General features: G+C 36.6%; 1 protein-coding gene across 1 annotated transcript in view; it reads left to right on the top strand.

The window, feature by feature from the left end:
• NRXN3 (neurexin 3) overlaps nt 1–14366 on the top strand; it is a 1892810-nt gene that overhangs the window by 1718946 nt on the left and 159498 nt on the right. The window contains exon 18 of the mRNA XM_027844705.1: nt 2883–3190. Within this exon, the coding sequence (XP_027700506.1) occupies nt 2883–3190 (308 nt within the window). The remainder of the gene's footprint in view (nt 1–2882; nt 3191–14366) is intronic.

Below are 14366 nucleotides of genomic sequence, written 5' to 3'. Positions count from 1 at the left end.
AATTAGTCTTTGTTCAACACTTACTGTAGCTGTGCAAGAACTTAATTTAACATGTGAACTTGGTGGTCAAATGAGGTAAGAATAATTTCTAAACTGACAAGATTTGGGGGGAGGGATAGGAGGATTTACATCTGAAACAAACCAAAAAAAGTTCTCCTATAAATCTTGAATTGGTGGTATAACATAAATACTAGGGAGATATTGATAGGATTGAGAAAATGAGATTCAATTTTTTTTCTTACTGTTTCAAATTACAAGACTAAAAGAGCCCAACTGACTGAAAAAAAAAAAATATGATTCAGCAAAGATACAAGTGAAATAGGCCAGGGAGTTAGTACGGTCTTCTTAGAATTCTATTAATGGATTATTTTTTAACAAAACATTCCCATATAGACGTGGGTAACAAAGAACTACAGTTGAATCTAAGGAATAAAATTAAACATATTTAGCTTTATGTTTAGCTCATTTAGCTCTAGAGAACATGGCAAATGAAAGAACAGACAGGCCTTATCTAACCAGACCATTAAGTGAATTTGGAGAGTGGAGTGGTAAATATAACTTGGTGAGTTATGACCAAAATCTTCACCACTCAAAGAGGTCTCTGCATCATACAAAGCTAAGAGAATGAAGTGGAATAGAAAGAGAGAGCCTCTATTGTGAATATGGTCCTCATACCCAGGATCAAATACTTGGGACAGAATTTTGGAAGTGTGTTGGGGGAGATAGGTACTTCAAGGGTAGAGCAGTCCTCACAGGATGAGGAAGATAGAATAGAAACTATCCCATGAAATGATGGAGGATATGAAGAAGTTTACTTTTGGATATATCCCTTGACCACAAAGGAATGGTTTAAAATCAGAGTAGGAGAGTAGGATGTAGGAACATTTGGAATAAAATAGTGGAAAAATCAGATAGCCTTCTATATTTGCTTTTCCTACCTCCATATTAAAGCTATATCCAAATTCAAAGGTCATAGAACTCTACTAGTATACAAGTTAAGACAAATTTACCTCTAGGTAATCTCTGGAAACCAGAGCATTGAAGAGAAAATCACTATTGCCAGCTTGTTCAGACTCGATTATAATACAGTACAATAAACATATATTAGGTGCCCACTATGTGTCAGGCACTGTGCTAAATGCTGGTAATACAGTTCTCATGAATTTTTTTTTCATTTGCAAGACCTAAGTGATTTAGAAATGAGAAAGAGAAAAATATGATGAGACACATAATGACATGATGAGAAATTGTTCAGTTGTTCAATGATAGCTAGAATATGGCACTTAAATAATGTTATAATCATCACCAATAATAACCATTAATTATACATTTCATCAGTATGTTAAATTTGTAAAGAATAGAGAAGTAGGTAATTCATTTCAAGTGATTTACAGACTTATAAGGTAAAATTCTTGGTACCCTAAAACTCTTGGGCTATCTTCCAGTATCAGAACCCACCTTTTGTGTAGGGGCTCAAGTTTGAAGGAATGATCATCCATTCATTCTTTCCCTCCACCTACTCCCTCTTCTATCCTATAAGGACTTCCTTTGTTTTTGCCAATGTGCCTTTGGTGTCATGCAGAGAACTGGCGTCAGAGACAGAAAGACGTGGTTTCAAGACTTGCCACTGGCACACACTGGCTAGGTGACCCTGGGCAAGCCACTGAAAATTTGTGTTCCAGTATTCTAAGAATATAAATTGTAGAGAAATTACCATTTTGCATTGGTAGGAGTTCCTGACTGAGGAACTCCCTGTTCTAATGAAATCACAAGTCTGGTTTAGAAAAAAAAATGCTTTGAGAACTGTTTGAAGCCTTATTATTATAGAGAAGTGGCACATGATAAAGGATACTCATTAGCATTTTTAGGTAGGGTGGGAAGGGATGAAATGACTGAGATGATTATGAGGTAACTATTCTTAACCCAATGCTATCTGGTTTTTATCCTGGAAATCATATTTCCTGTGAGAAATGAGAAAATCCCCCAGTAACCTTTACCTCTCTCCAGTCTACCCCCTTCATTTTCCTGACACTATCATTCATTGCTTTAATTGACATCCTTTATTTTTAAGGTCACAGCCAGAGTTGAGCTGTAAGTCAATTTACCACCATTATTTTCTTGTGAACATAGCTCATGTCTTCTTATTTCTATCTTTTAGGCCATAATAAAGCAGAATTTCCATCATTTTCTAATTGGAAAAGTTGTATGATGTGATGATTATTGGTTAGTATATATGGTAAATCATGAACCAAGGGAATACAAAGAAATAACATTTACTGGTCAGATAGCTCTATATTGACTTTATATAAATTTGAATATCTTAACTGAAATACACTCACATTCTTAAGTTAACAGGCTCTGTATCTTTTCAATTTGAGCTTTAATTGCTACTATCTTTTTGATAAGCCCTCTGACCTCTTTGAGTATTCATTAGTCATATACAGCTATAGTTCTATAAAATACTTCATGCAACAGGAATTTCTGATTATCCTTTTTTTTTGTTTTGTTTTGTTTTTTGCCTAGTTTTGGAATTTCTTATGACAAACATGATTATTTACTCAGTAAGAATGCATGCCCACCTACAGGTCAGAAACCAAGATTTCTTCTTCCTTAAAGGGAAATGGTAGGAAATATTTATTATCCCAGTGGATTCAGATTCTTAGCTAGTCAGCAGAAGAGATAATCACAGCACAATGTACCTTGGCAATGACTTCAAGACAGTAGTTTGCAGTATTAGATTTCTGTGATCCAATTTTCTCCTGTTCCCCACTCCCAGCTCCTCCAGGAAGCCTTTTTTGACCTTCAGTCCATTTTGATCAGGTAAGGTAAAGAGGAAAGAAATGTATGGAAATAATCCTGTTTCCTCCACCCAACCCCACTAGGCCGGCAGTTAACCATCTTCAACACTCAGGCTCAAATAGCCATTGGAGGAAAAGACAAAGGACGTCTCTTCCAAGGTCAGCTCTCTGGGCTCTATTACGATGGCTTGAAAGTTCTGAATATGGCAGCTGAGAACAACCCTAATATTAAAATAAATGGTAGCGTCAGGCTTGTGGGAGAAGTACCATCTCTCTTGGGGACAACGCCTACAACTTCCATGCCACCAGAAATGTCTACAACTGTCATGGAAACCACCACTACAATGGCAACCACCACTACTCGAAAGAATCGCTCCACAGCCAGCATTCAGGTAAGTCGTGTTCCTTTCTCCACATTATGTCTGCTTGTGTTTGTTGTGTCTTGGAGCATGTGAGTATTTTGGTCAATGAAGCTCTGAAGACTGATGGCTCTAAATTACAGTGTTTGTAGGAATTTTGCCTCAAAGATTCTCACATTAATAAGCCCCAGCAATAGAAAAAGAGACAGCCATCATGAAGAAAGTCATAAAAGTCTTATGGCACACATGGGTTAGGATTACTATCATATTTTTCACTGTAATAGCAGTACTGTTATTCAAAATGATCAACGGACAATGCTTTCAGCATGAAATTCTCCCTCATCTAACTTTATTGCCTAATTTTTGCAAATCACAAAAAGGGAAAAGAAGACAAGGGAAATCTATTATCATCTGGAAAGTAGAGCTTGATTCAGTCCAGTTCACATCCTCAACATAACTTTTTAAGAAATATGAATTTCTCATCACTGGGGGAATAGGCACTGTTAAATTAAGGGCAATTTATGCTAGAGGCAAAACTAATCCTTGAGGAATGCAGATTTTACTGTTACTATTCACTTGGGATTAATCACTTCTCCCTCTGCTGCACACTGTGTTTCCTTTGCTTTGACAATAATCCAGGTTACATATGAGCAGGAAATTTGAAAATCTTGGGTTTAACTATGCTAAGTGTTCTTGGCATGGTCATTGCATTTTCTTTTATTTATTTGAAAGTAATTATGCCCAAGGTAAAGCTTAAAGCTCAGCTGGTTCCCTTAACATTTCATAAATCTCATCTGTTGGGGGTAGGAGGTTAATTGATTTATTAGCTTCAAATACATTGGCATTAAATAAAAAGTTTCAGCCACTTGTGGGAAAATTTCCCCCAGTCTAATTAACGCTCATAGAAAATTCAATACCTCAGTGCTTCTCTGGAGACCCAGCTGAGTCCGATCTTTGACATCACCTTTTCGTTAACGTTGGTGGATGCGGTGAACCTAGAATGAGTCACCAGTTAAGCAACTGGTGATTTTGCTTCTTGTACAATAAAGACTATGTGACCAAAGTAGAAATGATTTCTCTCTCTTCTTTGCTTTTTGAAAGACAGTTTCCAGAAAGGTCCTTGATAAAAGGCTTCAATATGGGCTACAAGTATTAGCAGACTAGATTTAAACACTTAGGAAAGGTCACTAAGATCAGGTCTTTCCTGGTCACATGTGCTGACATGTGTGTACATACTTACATGCATTCTCCCACAAATTGTTTCTTTTCTACTGATATTAAAGCAATAGTTCCTGACATTTCAGTCTTCCCACTGAAAGGAATATAAAAGGCAATATGTATTTCTATTATGACTCCCTGTAGCTTGAGAAAAGTCTTGTTTATTGTCAGTGGAAGGATTGTTCTTTTGGTACAAGTCTTGGCAGAGTTGTTTGGTTTCTGTCAGAATACATTGTCTTAGCTCTGTGTGAAGCAAAAGAACAAATGACATTTCTAAGGGATGGCTAATCTCACAGTCCCTTCAAAGGCCAAATACCCACTGACCTCAGTAAGACTTACTGTTGTACTCAGGGATTAGACAGAAACAAACAGGATCCCTAGGTATGCCCTTCAGAGGGCAAATGCATTAGCACGAACAAATCTGGGCACCTACTGAATGGTTCCCCCAAACATATAAAAGACAGGGCCTCTGGGGAAGGAAACATTGAAGAACACTGTGCCAAAACCTTGCCAATGACTCCATATCAGGGGTTCTTAACCTGGCATCTGTGAATTTGCCTTTAAACAAGTATTTTGTTAACTCTATTTGAATAATTAGTTTCTCTAGCAATCCTATGTGTTTGTTTTATGCATTTAAGAACATTATTCTGAGGAATTCATAGACTTCATCAGACTGCCAAAGGAATTCATGTACCTGCCTCACTCCCAACCAAGAAAAAGTTAGGAACCCCTGGTCTAAATATTCCAGGATAAGGAGCAGCTAGGTGGTGCAGTGGATAGAGCACCAGCCTTGGAGTCAGGAGGACCTGAGTTCAAATTTGGCCTCAGACAATTCACACTTACTAGCTGTGTGACCCTAGGCAAGTCACTTAACTTTGATTGTCTCACAAATAAATAAATAAATAGATAAATAAATAAATAAATAAATAAATAAATAAATAAATAAATAAATAAATAAATGTTCCAGGACTTCAGGGATGTGTCATTTCATTGAGGTGAGGTCTGCCTCCACAGATGCGGTTTAGTAGATGATATTCATCCACAACTGTAAACAAAAATACTCATCATCTGATGTCCTACCTTCTGATAATGAGCACTTGTCTAAAATTCACTTGTCTAAAATGCTCACCAGTTGACTGACACATGATCCATTGTGCTAGTCTCTACTCAAAACTTTTCCAGGTTGATAGGACTTTCCAGAGATGGTACCCCATTGTTATAGTCAGAAAGTTGGGAACACTTCCATGCCATGATAAGGCATTGCAGAAGAATGGATTCAATGCCAAAGTGATTCCAGCATAACAGAATGCAACTATTTTAGCAGAAGCATGGTATATGAAGCTAGAAAGGACCTTAAAAGTGATCCACTCATTTTACAGATAAGGACACTGAGTCACATAAAAGTCATATGCTTTGCTCAAGGTATGTATAAGTATAAGAATCAGGATTTGAACTGAGTTCCTCTGACTTCCAATCTAAAATTCTTTCCACTTAACTGTGCTACCTCTCTAAATAGACAATGGAAAGAAGCCTTTTTTATGAGTCTTTTTTTCTGGCATATAATTCTTTTCCCCTTATCATGATAATAATTGGCTTATATCTATATGCATTTTCCTTCACTTTTATCATGAATCTCAAAGTGAATGAAAATAATGTTAAGATTTTCTGCTTTTATGGGTATTTACATACATGTTCACAGTGACAGTGGAATGCACAGAAGCATGAAAGAATAAAGCAACTAACTACGTAAAAACCAGGCAATCAATTATTAAGCATTATGTGTCACTATGCTAGATGCTATATAGTCAAAGGGCTGGTTCCAAAACCTTGTCAAAATTATAATTATTAGTAATTGTAATAGCTGCAATTTTATGTAATACTTTAGTTTTTACACAGTGTTTTACAGATACTATCTCATTTGATCCTCACAACAACCTGGTAAGGTAGTTGGTATTATTATCTCCATTTTATAAATGAGCAAACTAAAGTAGACAGAAGTTAAATAACTTGTCCATAGTCACACAGCTAGTAAGTGTCTGAGGCTGGATTTGAACTCAGTTCTTCCTAATTCCAGGTCCATTGTTCTATCATTTACTCCAAAGAAGTTAAGTAGTAGAGGGACTATGGTCCCTTTAATATTTATAGTGAATTTAGGATGCCTTAAAAGAAGCACAGTATCCATTTTGAAGATGATCACCTCATTGTACTATACCTTGGATAGAAATTGTGACCAATTCCAGGCACCATTAATTTAAGAAGGTTATTGGCAAGTTAAGTTTATCCATGGACAATAACCAGGATAAGAACATGGAGCCCATGACTTAACACAGGAGGGCTTATTGAAAACACTGGAGATGAGAAATAAATGAGGAAATGGTAACAAGCAATCTTTAATGTAATATGAAGAGACAGGTTTCTTCTGATTGACCCCAGGGGATAGAAGTATGAACAGTGGGTCAAACTTGCAGAGAGCAAAATTTTGTTTTGATTTGCAGAGGAAACTTTCTTATTAGAAAGCTTTCTAAATGTTATTAGAGCTGTCCAAAAATGGAATTGGTAGATAGTGAGTTCCTCATCACTATAAATCTTCAATTAAAAACCAAGTGAACGCTTCCTTCTTGGAGGAATTCAAGAATTTCATAAAGAAGCATGCTATAGAGGGGTATCTTGCTCACATTATTTCTATTCTTTCAAGGCATAAGGAAATCCACCGAAGCAACTAAACTCATAAGAAACACATTGTTTTGCTAGAAAGAAGTGTCATGTGTCATTCTTGTTTCTCTTCCCTCCAATACAATTAATAGCTATGGTATTTTTTTTCTTAATCTGTGATTTCATCAGTGAAAGGAACTCCCAAAGTATATTGGCAACTCAAATGTACTTATGATCTTATTCTAGACCATTCTATTTCTGGCTTACTTAGAGTCAAGTTCTTTGTCCATGGTCAAATAAAAGTGTGTGTTATTATATGTGTCAGAAGCAGGACTTGAACCCAGGTCTAAAACCATGTGTACTAAAGAACAAGTGATGCAGACTAATTAGGCTGGCTCCCTTGTTCTAGAAGGAGTAGGAGAGTTCTATCCTGGACTTCCATCCACTAAGCCATGTTCCTTTTGCTTTAAAGAAAATGTATCTAATAAAGAAATGTTCAGTCAGTTTTTCAGCCATGTCCAACTATCTCTGACCCTATTTGGGGTTTTCTTGGCAAAGATACTAGAGTGGTTTGCCATTTCCTTCTTCTGCTCATTTTACAGATGAGGAAACTGAGGCAAACAGGGATAAGTGACTTGCTCAGGCTCACATAACTAGTAAGTGTTTGAGAACAGATTTGAATTCAGGAAATAAAGAAATGAGTCTGCAATATAAGGGCCAGTTTAGAAACACCAGCTGAGAAAGCTGTACTTTCTTTGCTTTTATGTGCTGCTTCTAGGCAGCCTCAGAGTGGGAGAAAAGATGAATTCCTCATTAGCACTTTTGTCAGCAATTGAGATCTTCCTACTACTATAGCTTAATTGCCCAGACTCCCTGATTGTGCTAACACTGGGATCCTCAGAAGGAGATTTCATTCAAAATTGGTGGTTTGGGCTTTCACTCCCTTGATGATAACATCTGACAGGAATTACCACCTCAGGGATTCCCTAGGCATCCCAGTACCACCCTAATAGTCATTGAGTCATCTTTGAATTGAGATGAGCTAAATTCCACTGGCATCTACTCATAATCTTGAGTTTTTATATAGTTAGGAGATGGCAAGAATGAAAGACAGGACCTTTGTCAGTACAATAATGAAGTTCCTATAAGTAGTTTAAAAAAAATGCTGCCAGATGAAAGAAAAGGGCTGAGAGAGAGTTAGTTTCCATTTTAATTTATATTGTTACCTTGGACTGCTAGATTGACTTGTTAACAGTTTCATAATGCATCAGTATGTTCTGTCCATATCATCATTTGTAAGCATTTCTAAACTTTTAGTTCATTGATTGTGTATTCTGTGCCAATATACAGCAGAGTCACACTGACATTCACCCATGCTGTCTAGTACCAGAAAATTGCAAGAAAATTGCTCTATTCTGCTTGAGTTGGAATTATTTTAATTTTCATCACAAAAGAAAAATTTTAGAGGATTTTGAGATTTTGTTTTCATCTTGAACTTACTGAACTTGACTGTTGAAAGTTTTAAGGAGAACCATTTTGTGTGTGTGTGTGTGTGTGTGTGTGTGTGTGTGTGTGTGTGTGTGTGTTTTCCTGGCTTTATAATGTTAGTACATAGAAAAATTCTCAGGAGAATAATAGTTCTCTGGGTGTGGTGAAAGGACTAGGGTAAAGGTGATTGCTCTTCACTGAAATGTCATGTGTACTATATACACCACCCAATTATAATTGTCCACTTCTAGATATGGCTAATGAAAGAACTTTTCCTCTCAGTTGATATTTATTGAAAAAAAGTAGTTGAAATCTGAACGATGAGACATTTTAGGTGTTCTGGGATAAAAAAAAAAGTTCTAAGTAAAAAATTAGGAGGTACAGAGGAAAAGAGGTTCCTTTGGGTAATTCCAGGTTTACATGGTGAGTTGGTCCAGTTCTGAATCTCAAGGAACAGAAACACAGTAACTCCAACCTCTAATAAAACTTCAGGTTTTATTGATAATATACAAATTACTGATGGAAAACTCATACAATAAGGATACAAGTAAATGTGTTCCCACATCACTGACAACCTTGATTCCTGTCCTCAGCCTTTTTGGGAAAGAAAGACATACACATAACCACAACCTGTGCAATTAGCTCTGCACAGATATAAACAGATTTGGAGATAGTCCAAAGTTATTAGGGTCCATGGGGTTTTACACTCAAATAAACAAAGGAAGTTTTTATACATAAACCAATTGATTTTAAGGACAATCTAGTTACCTTCAAACATACCAGCCATAAATTGATATGATTAGGATAAACATAAGGATTAACAGAATTTCTTTGGTGTGGCATGATTGCCTCTCTTGGATTGACTATTGGGTTCACCAGTCAATCTAGCTATTTCTATGCGCATGCTCTCCTATTCCTTCTAGAGCAAGCCTAATTACCAGCCTAATTATTCTATATCACTTATTCTTTAGTACACCTGATGCCCTCTTCCTTGTAGCCACTTATACTTTGGGACACACCTACCCCAGCCTGTGCTTGGATACAACAAATTTCCTTATTGTATGGGTTCCCTTGTGAATAGGTTAGTTATAGAGAAGAGAAAAGGAAGCAATTTCCCAATTACTAAATGAACCCCAACATTATCCAGAATAGGATTAAAAATCTTAGAGTAAACTTGACTTTTAAAAATTATTTTTAAAATTTAAAAATTATTTTTATTATTTATGACAAAAATCTATTCAATACTCTTGTAAGAAATATATATATATACATATATATGTATATATATATCTATAGCAAATCAAATCAAAATCTTGTGCTGTCCATTTCCAAAAATATAGGTCTCATTTTGTACCTTGAGTCTACTACCTCTCGGTTAGTAGTAGATAGCATGTTTTATTATTGACCCTCTGGAATCCTGGGTGGGCTTTTCATTGGTCAGAGTTTTTAGGACTTTCAAAGTAGTTTGTCTTTACAATGTTGTATCAGACTATAAGTACATAATACAATAATACTCTATGCATATATGATAATTTTAAAACTAACTTTTGGAGCCATCTAATATAAGGAACTATGAAGACTGGCTCTTCCTCCCCACCCCACCCCCACATTTGCCTCACCCATCCATGCACATATAAGTTTATCTCAAAAAGGAGAATCTGATTTACTGAAGAAAAATTTCAAAATTATCACCTAGACAACTAGATGTCTCAATGTATAGCTATACATGTTGGAACTGGAGTCAGGAAAGTCAGATTTCATATCTTTCCTCAGGCCCTTGCTAGCTTTTTGATCCTTTTAGTCTCAGTTTCCTCATCTGTAAAATGAAGATAATACTAGTACTGTCCTACCTTATAGAGCTGTAGTGAGGACTAAATGAGATAACATGCACAAATAATTTGTAAATTATAAAGCACTATGCAAATGCTAGGTATTTTATAATTATTAGATATATAAGATTATAATTGTAGTGAGGTGTTATGAGTTTAATAGATATGATACATTTGCTGCTAGACCAGACCTAGGTTAATATCATCAAGCTATATGCTTTGGGAACAAGATATGAGAGTTTATATTTTAACAGTTCTTTTGGTAAATAAACTTCTGTAGATGGGATTCAGAATCATAGAATCTCAGAGTTAAAAGGTAACTAAACAGTCACCTCTTCTCACCCCACGTGAAATTTGGATCTTCTCTATGGTATTACAAAGACTGGCTTTCTTAAGCCAAGCTCAGCACTTTAAACTATAGAGACATACTAGTTGTATAGCAATACTTATACCAAATTAATTATCTCCTCTGCCCCTTTGCCTCAAACTCATTGCCACCAACTTTTCAGTGTTCCACAGGGTTCCCAATTGCTTGATTTCACCACTACACAACAGAGCTTCCTGGGAAAGTTTATTTTTAGGATCAGGGCTCAACTAATATTGATTAACAGCCTTACATAATGTGTGGCTCCAGGGCTAGTTTCTTTCCTGCCAAGCCTCATAACTGGGGAAGGCACTGAAGATTTGTCAGTCTAATTAGACTTTAGCTGCCAGTTGAGAAATATCTTCTGTCTCCTCCTTGCCCTCACACAGGTACTTTCTTTTCCCCTCTTAGATAATAATTTTTGGGGAAGGAAATTGGTCTCTAATTTACTCGTTACCTTGTATGATTCTCCAGTGGCATTTTCTTTCCCAGATTGCATAGCTTGATGGGTTTTCTTGCCCCCTTAAAGACAGCTATTTTGGCTGTACAAATGGGCTGGTGAAGAGAACAGAGTTTTGTTCCATTTCTTCCCTTTTTATCACACTTTAATTTTAATAGAAGGGGAGAGGGATTGAAATTTCCCAATACTGTGTGCTCCTTTTCTTGCTGCCTTAACATCAGGCAGTCTGACTATGTAACCAGGAGATGGGGTCCATGCTCTTATTTATTTGGGCTATAGGATTTATAAAATACATTTTCACTCTGGACTATTACTAAAGGATTGATTAGCATATTTAGACATCAGAACTTCCATAATGGGAATCTGGTTAGCATTTTGTTAGCTTTGTGTGGAAAATAACAAAAGGTATGTTTATTCTCAGGCTAGCTTTCCCCTCTGCCTGGGGTCATTTCTGAGTCATGTGCCACCACTTTTCCTCAGAAAATTCAATAAAATTCAACAAACATTTGTTAAGTGGCTGCTGTGCCTAAAGAAGGCACAGTACTTGGTTCTGAGTATCATAGAATTTTAGATGTAAAGCTGGAAGACAACTTAGAGACCTTCAAGTCCAATCCCTTTATTTGATGGATGAGGAAACTGACACACAGAGAAGTAAAATGACTTGTCTAAGGTCACAAACACATCTAGTAAGTGTCTCAAGCTGGATTTAAACCCAGATCTTTCATGCTTCTTCTCAAAGAAGATACAAAGACAAAAATGAAACCACCTAGCCCTCAAGGAACTTACACAGAGCTGTAGGAATATGCAATATGGAAATATAAGTAAAATAGAAGGTGAAGTGAGGGCATGAAGGTGACAATGGAGAGAGCAGAGAAAATGCTGTAGGGATATTTGAGAAGGGAGAACGTGCTAACACCTGGCAAATGGAATTAAGGAAAACTTTATGGAAAAGAGACAACTTGAGCTGAGTCTTGTAGAGAGATAAGGAGTCTGAAATGTGGAGATGACCAGAGGGAAAGTCCATTCCTGGCATGAGCCTAACTGAATACACAGAGTTGGAGATAGTATGTCAAGTTTGGGGAATAGTTAGTAAACCAGTTTGACAAATATGTAAATAATGTGTGTGAACCCCACATTTTACCAGTAAGAATAAGTGAATTACCCAAGATCTTGTTAGTAACAAGAGTTTAGCCTAGAATGCAATCCAGTGTAACATTGCAGTCTTTAGACTGATTCTGCTACTGCGTGACATTGGACAAGTCAACTAACCTATCTGGGTCCCACTTTCTTCTATATAATGAGGGAATTGAACTATACAATCTCTAAGGTCCTTTAAATATCTAGGAGCGAATGAAACAGAATAAAACTCTTTGAGGGAAGAGATTGATGTATGTTTATCTTTGTAAATGTTTGTTGTTTTGAATTGTATTCACCATTATATAAGCCAAAACATATTTTTGCCATATGTATTACTAACAGGATCTATCTCCAGTAAGTTCTTTAAAGGTCTGGGTCTTATTTTAGATATCTTTATATTAAATAGCACTTAATAGGTGTCCCCTAAATATTTATTATAGGGATGAATGGATCAACCAATCAATATTGCAAGGATTTTATATTGTAAACTTGTAGGAACTACTTGTCTTTTTTCAGTATTGGCTCCTATGCATCTTTGAAACATTTTAGATGTCTGCTATTGAAGATATAGGACATTAGAGTGATGTGCAATATGAATACAGACACTTAGATCAAAATAAGGGGAAATATTCTTTTCTTTCTACCTCTCATCCTTACCCCATTCCTTAGGGAATGAGGTTACCAGTTGCTATATGGTGACCACCTCCAGAAGAAAAACAAGATGCTAAATGCCAATTGAGAAATATAGTAGAATCAACAGTTACAGGTAAAACTGTAGCCTGAATATTGGCTCACATTTTTGTGAAAAATTGTCTCCTCTGTTTGCTATGTACACACCACAGGGAAACAGCTGGAAGTAACATTCACCACCAGCAAGCTTACAAGACAGATATTTCTATTTTGTCTTTTGACAAGGCTGTGTGAAGAGTGTGATGTACTATCCTACCTTTCTGCTGTATGTTTGGGTGACTGGGTAAAAATTAGAAACATACCAAGGCTGTTATGACAGCAGTGCTTTTCAAAACCTTCTAATTAATGTCTTGGGTTTTCTTCAGAGAGCTGGTACTGTTAGCTAATAGAGGAGGGAAGGTTCCCTTTGGTTTCTTTCTCATCTCTGGAAAGGAATGTTAGAGAATTGTGAGCCATGTCTATGGTATTTAGCAGTCATTACTGATGATTAGAGAAAGTTAGCTGATAAGAAATTGATTGACTTGTATATTAATAGAGGCCTTTCTATTTCCCAACTGTTTTGCATGTTCCAGTAATAAATGAAAAGCTAGGAATTTGGACAGCTCCAGTCTCTCCTTTTCTCTCCAGGTGTGCAATTTAGTGGCATTCAAGCAGAGTTATTAGAAGCTGGCTTCCTTTAAACCTCTTGGGTCACTTGGGTTTCCTGGGGGGAAATGCTTGTTTATTAACTTAAAAAAAAGCTATATGTTGCCTAATCTTCCAGGTGCAGTTCTGCAGATCCTGTAAGATTATTCTACTTGAAGAATTTTATTACTATGAATCAACAAAGAAGAACATTCCAAATTTGATTTTTAACAAGCAACAGCCCCATAAAACATGTAGAAATACTCATGGACTCTTAGGATCATAAATTTAGAGCTCAAAGGATCTTAGAAGGACATCAAGTACAACTTGAAACTAAGACACAGAAAGGTTAATTGAAATGTGCCATGAGGGCACATCATTCTTTGCATTCATGAGAAGAGTCTTTGGAGTACCACTGAGTTCTAATTAAACCTACTATGCCATGAATATGAATACAGGAAATCTTCTGGTTACAGATATTTCACTAAAAATGCCCCCAGCCTCATCTCATCCTTCCCTTATTTTGCTGCCATCAAACCCGAGGAGGGTATTTACTAAGTGGAGGCTGCCCTATTTTCCCCCACTTGTCTCTCACTGGAACACCTACCCTCTAGATGGCACCAGAGTGCTGCTGCCTAATTTTCCGACCTATGATCCAGTCATACTCTAGCAGTCCTTCCCCTGCATCTAAATAATTTCCTTCCTTCCTTCCTTCCTTCCTTCCTTCCTTCCTTCCTTCCTTCCTTC

The sequence above is a fragment of the Vombatus ursinus genome, unplaced genomic scaffold (assembly GCF_900497805.2).
Source record: "Vombatus ursinus unplaced genomic scaffold, bare-nosed wombat genome assembly UNPS02014945.1, whole genome shotgun sequence".
Classification (NCBI taxonomy): Eukaryota; Metazoa; Chordata; class Mammalia; order Diprotodontia; family Vombatidae; genus Vombatus; species Vombatus ursinus.
Note: the sequence above shows the minus strand (reverse complement) of the source record. Positions and strands in the feature narration are given on the sequence as shown.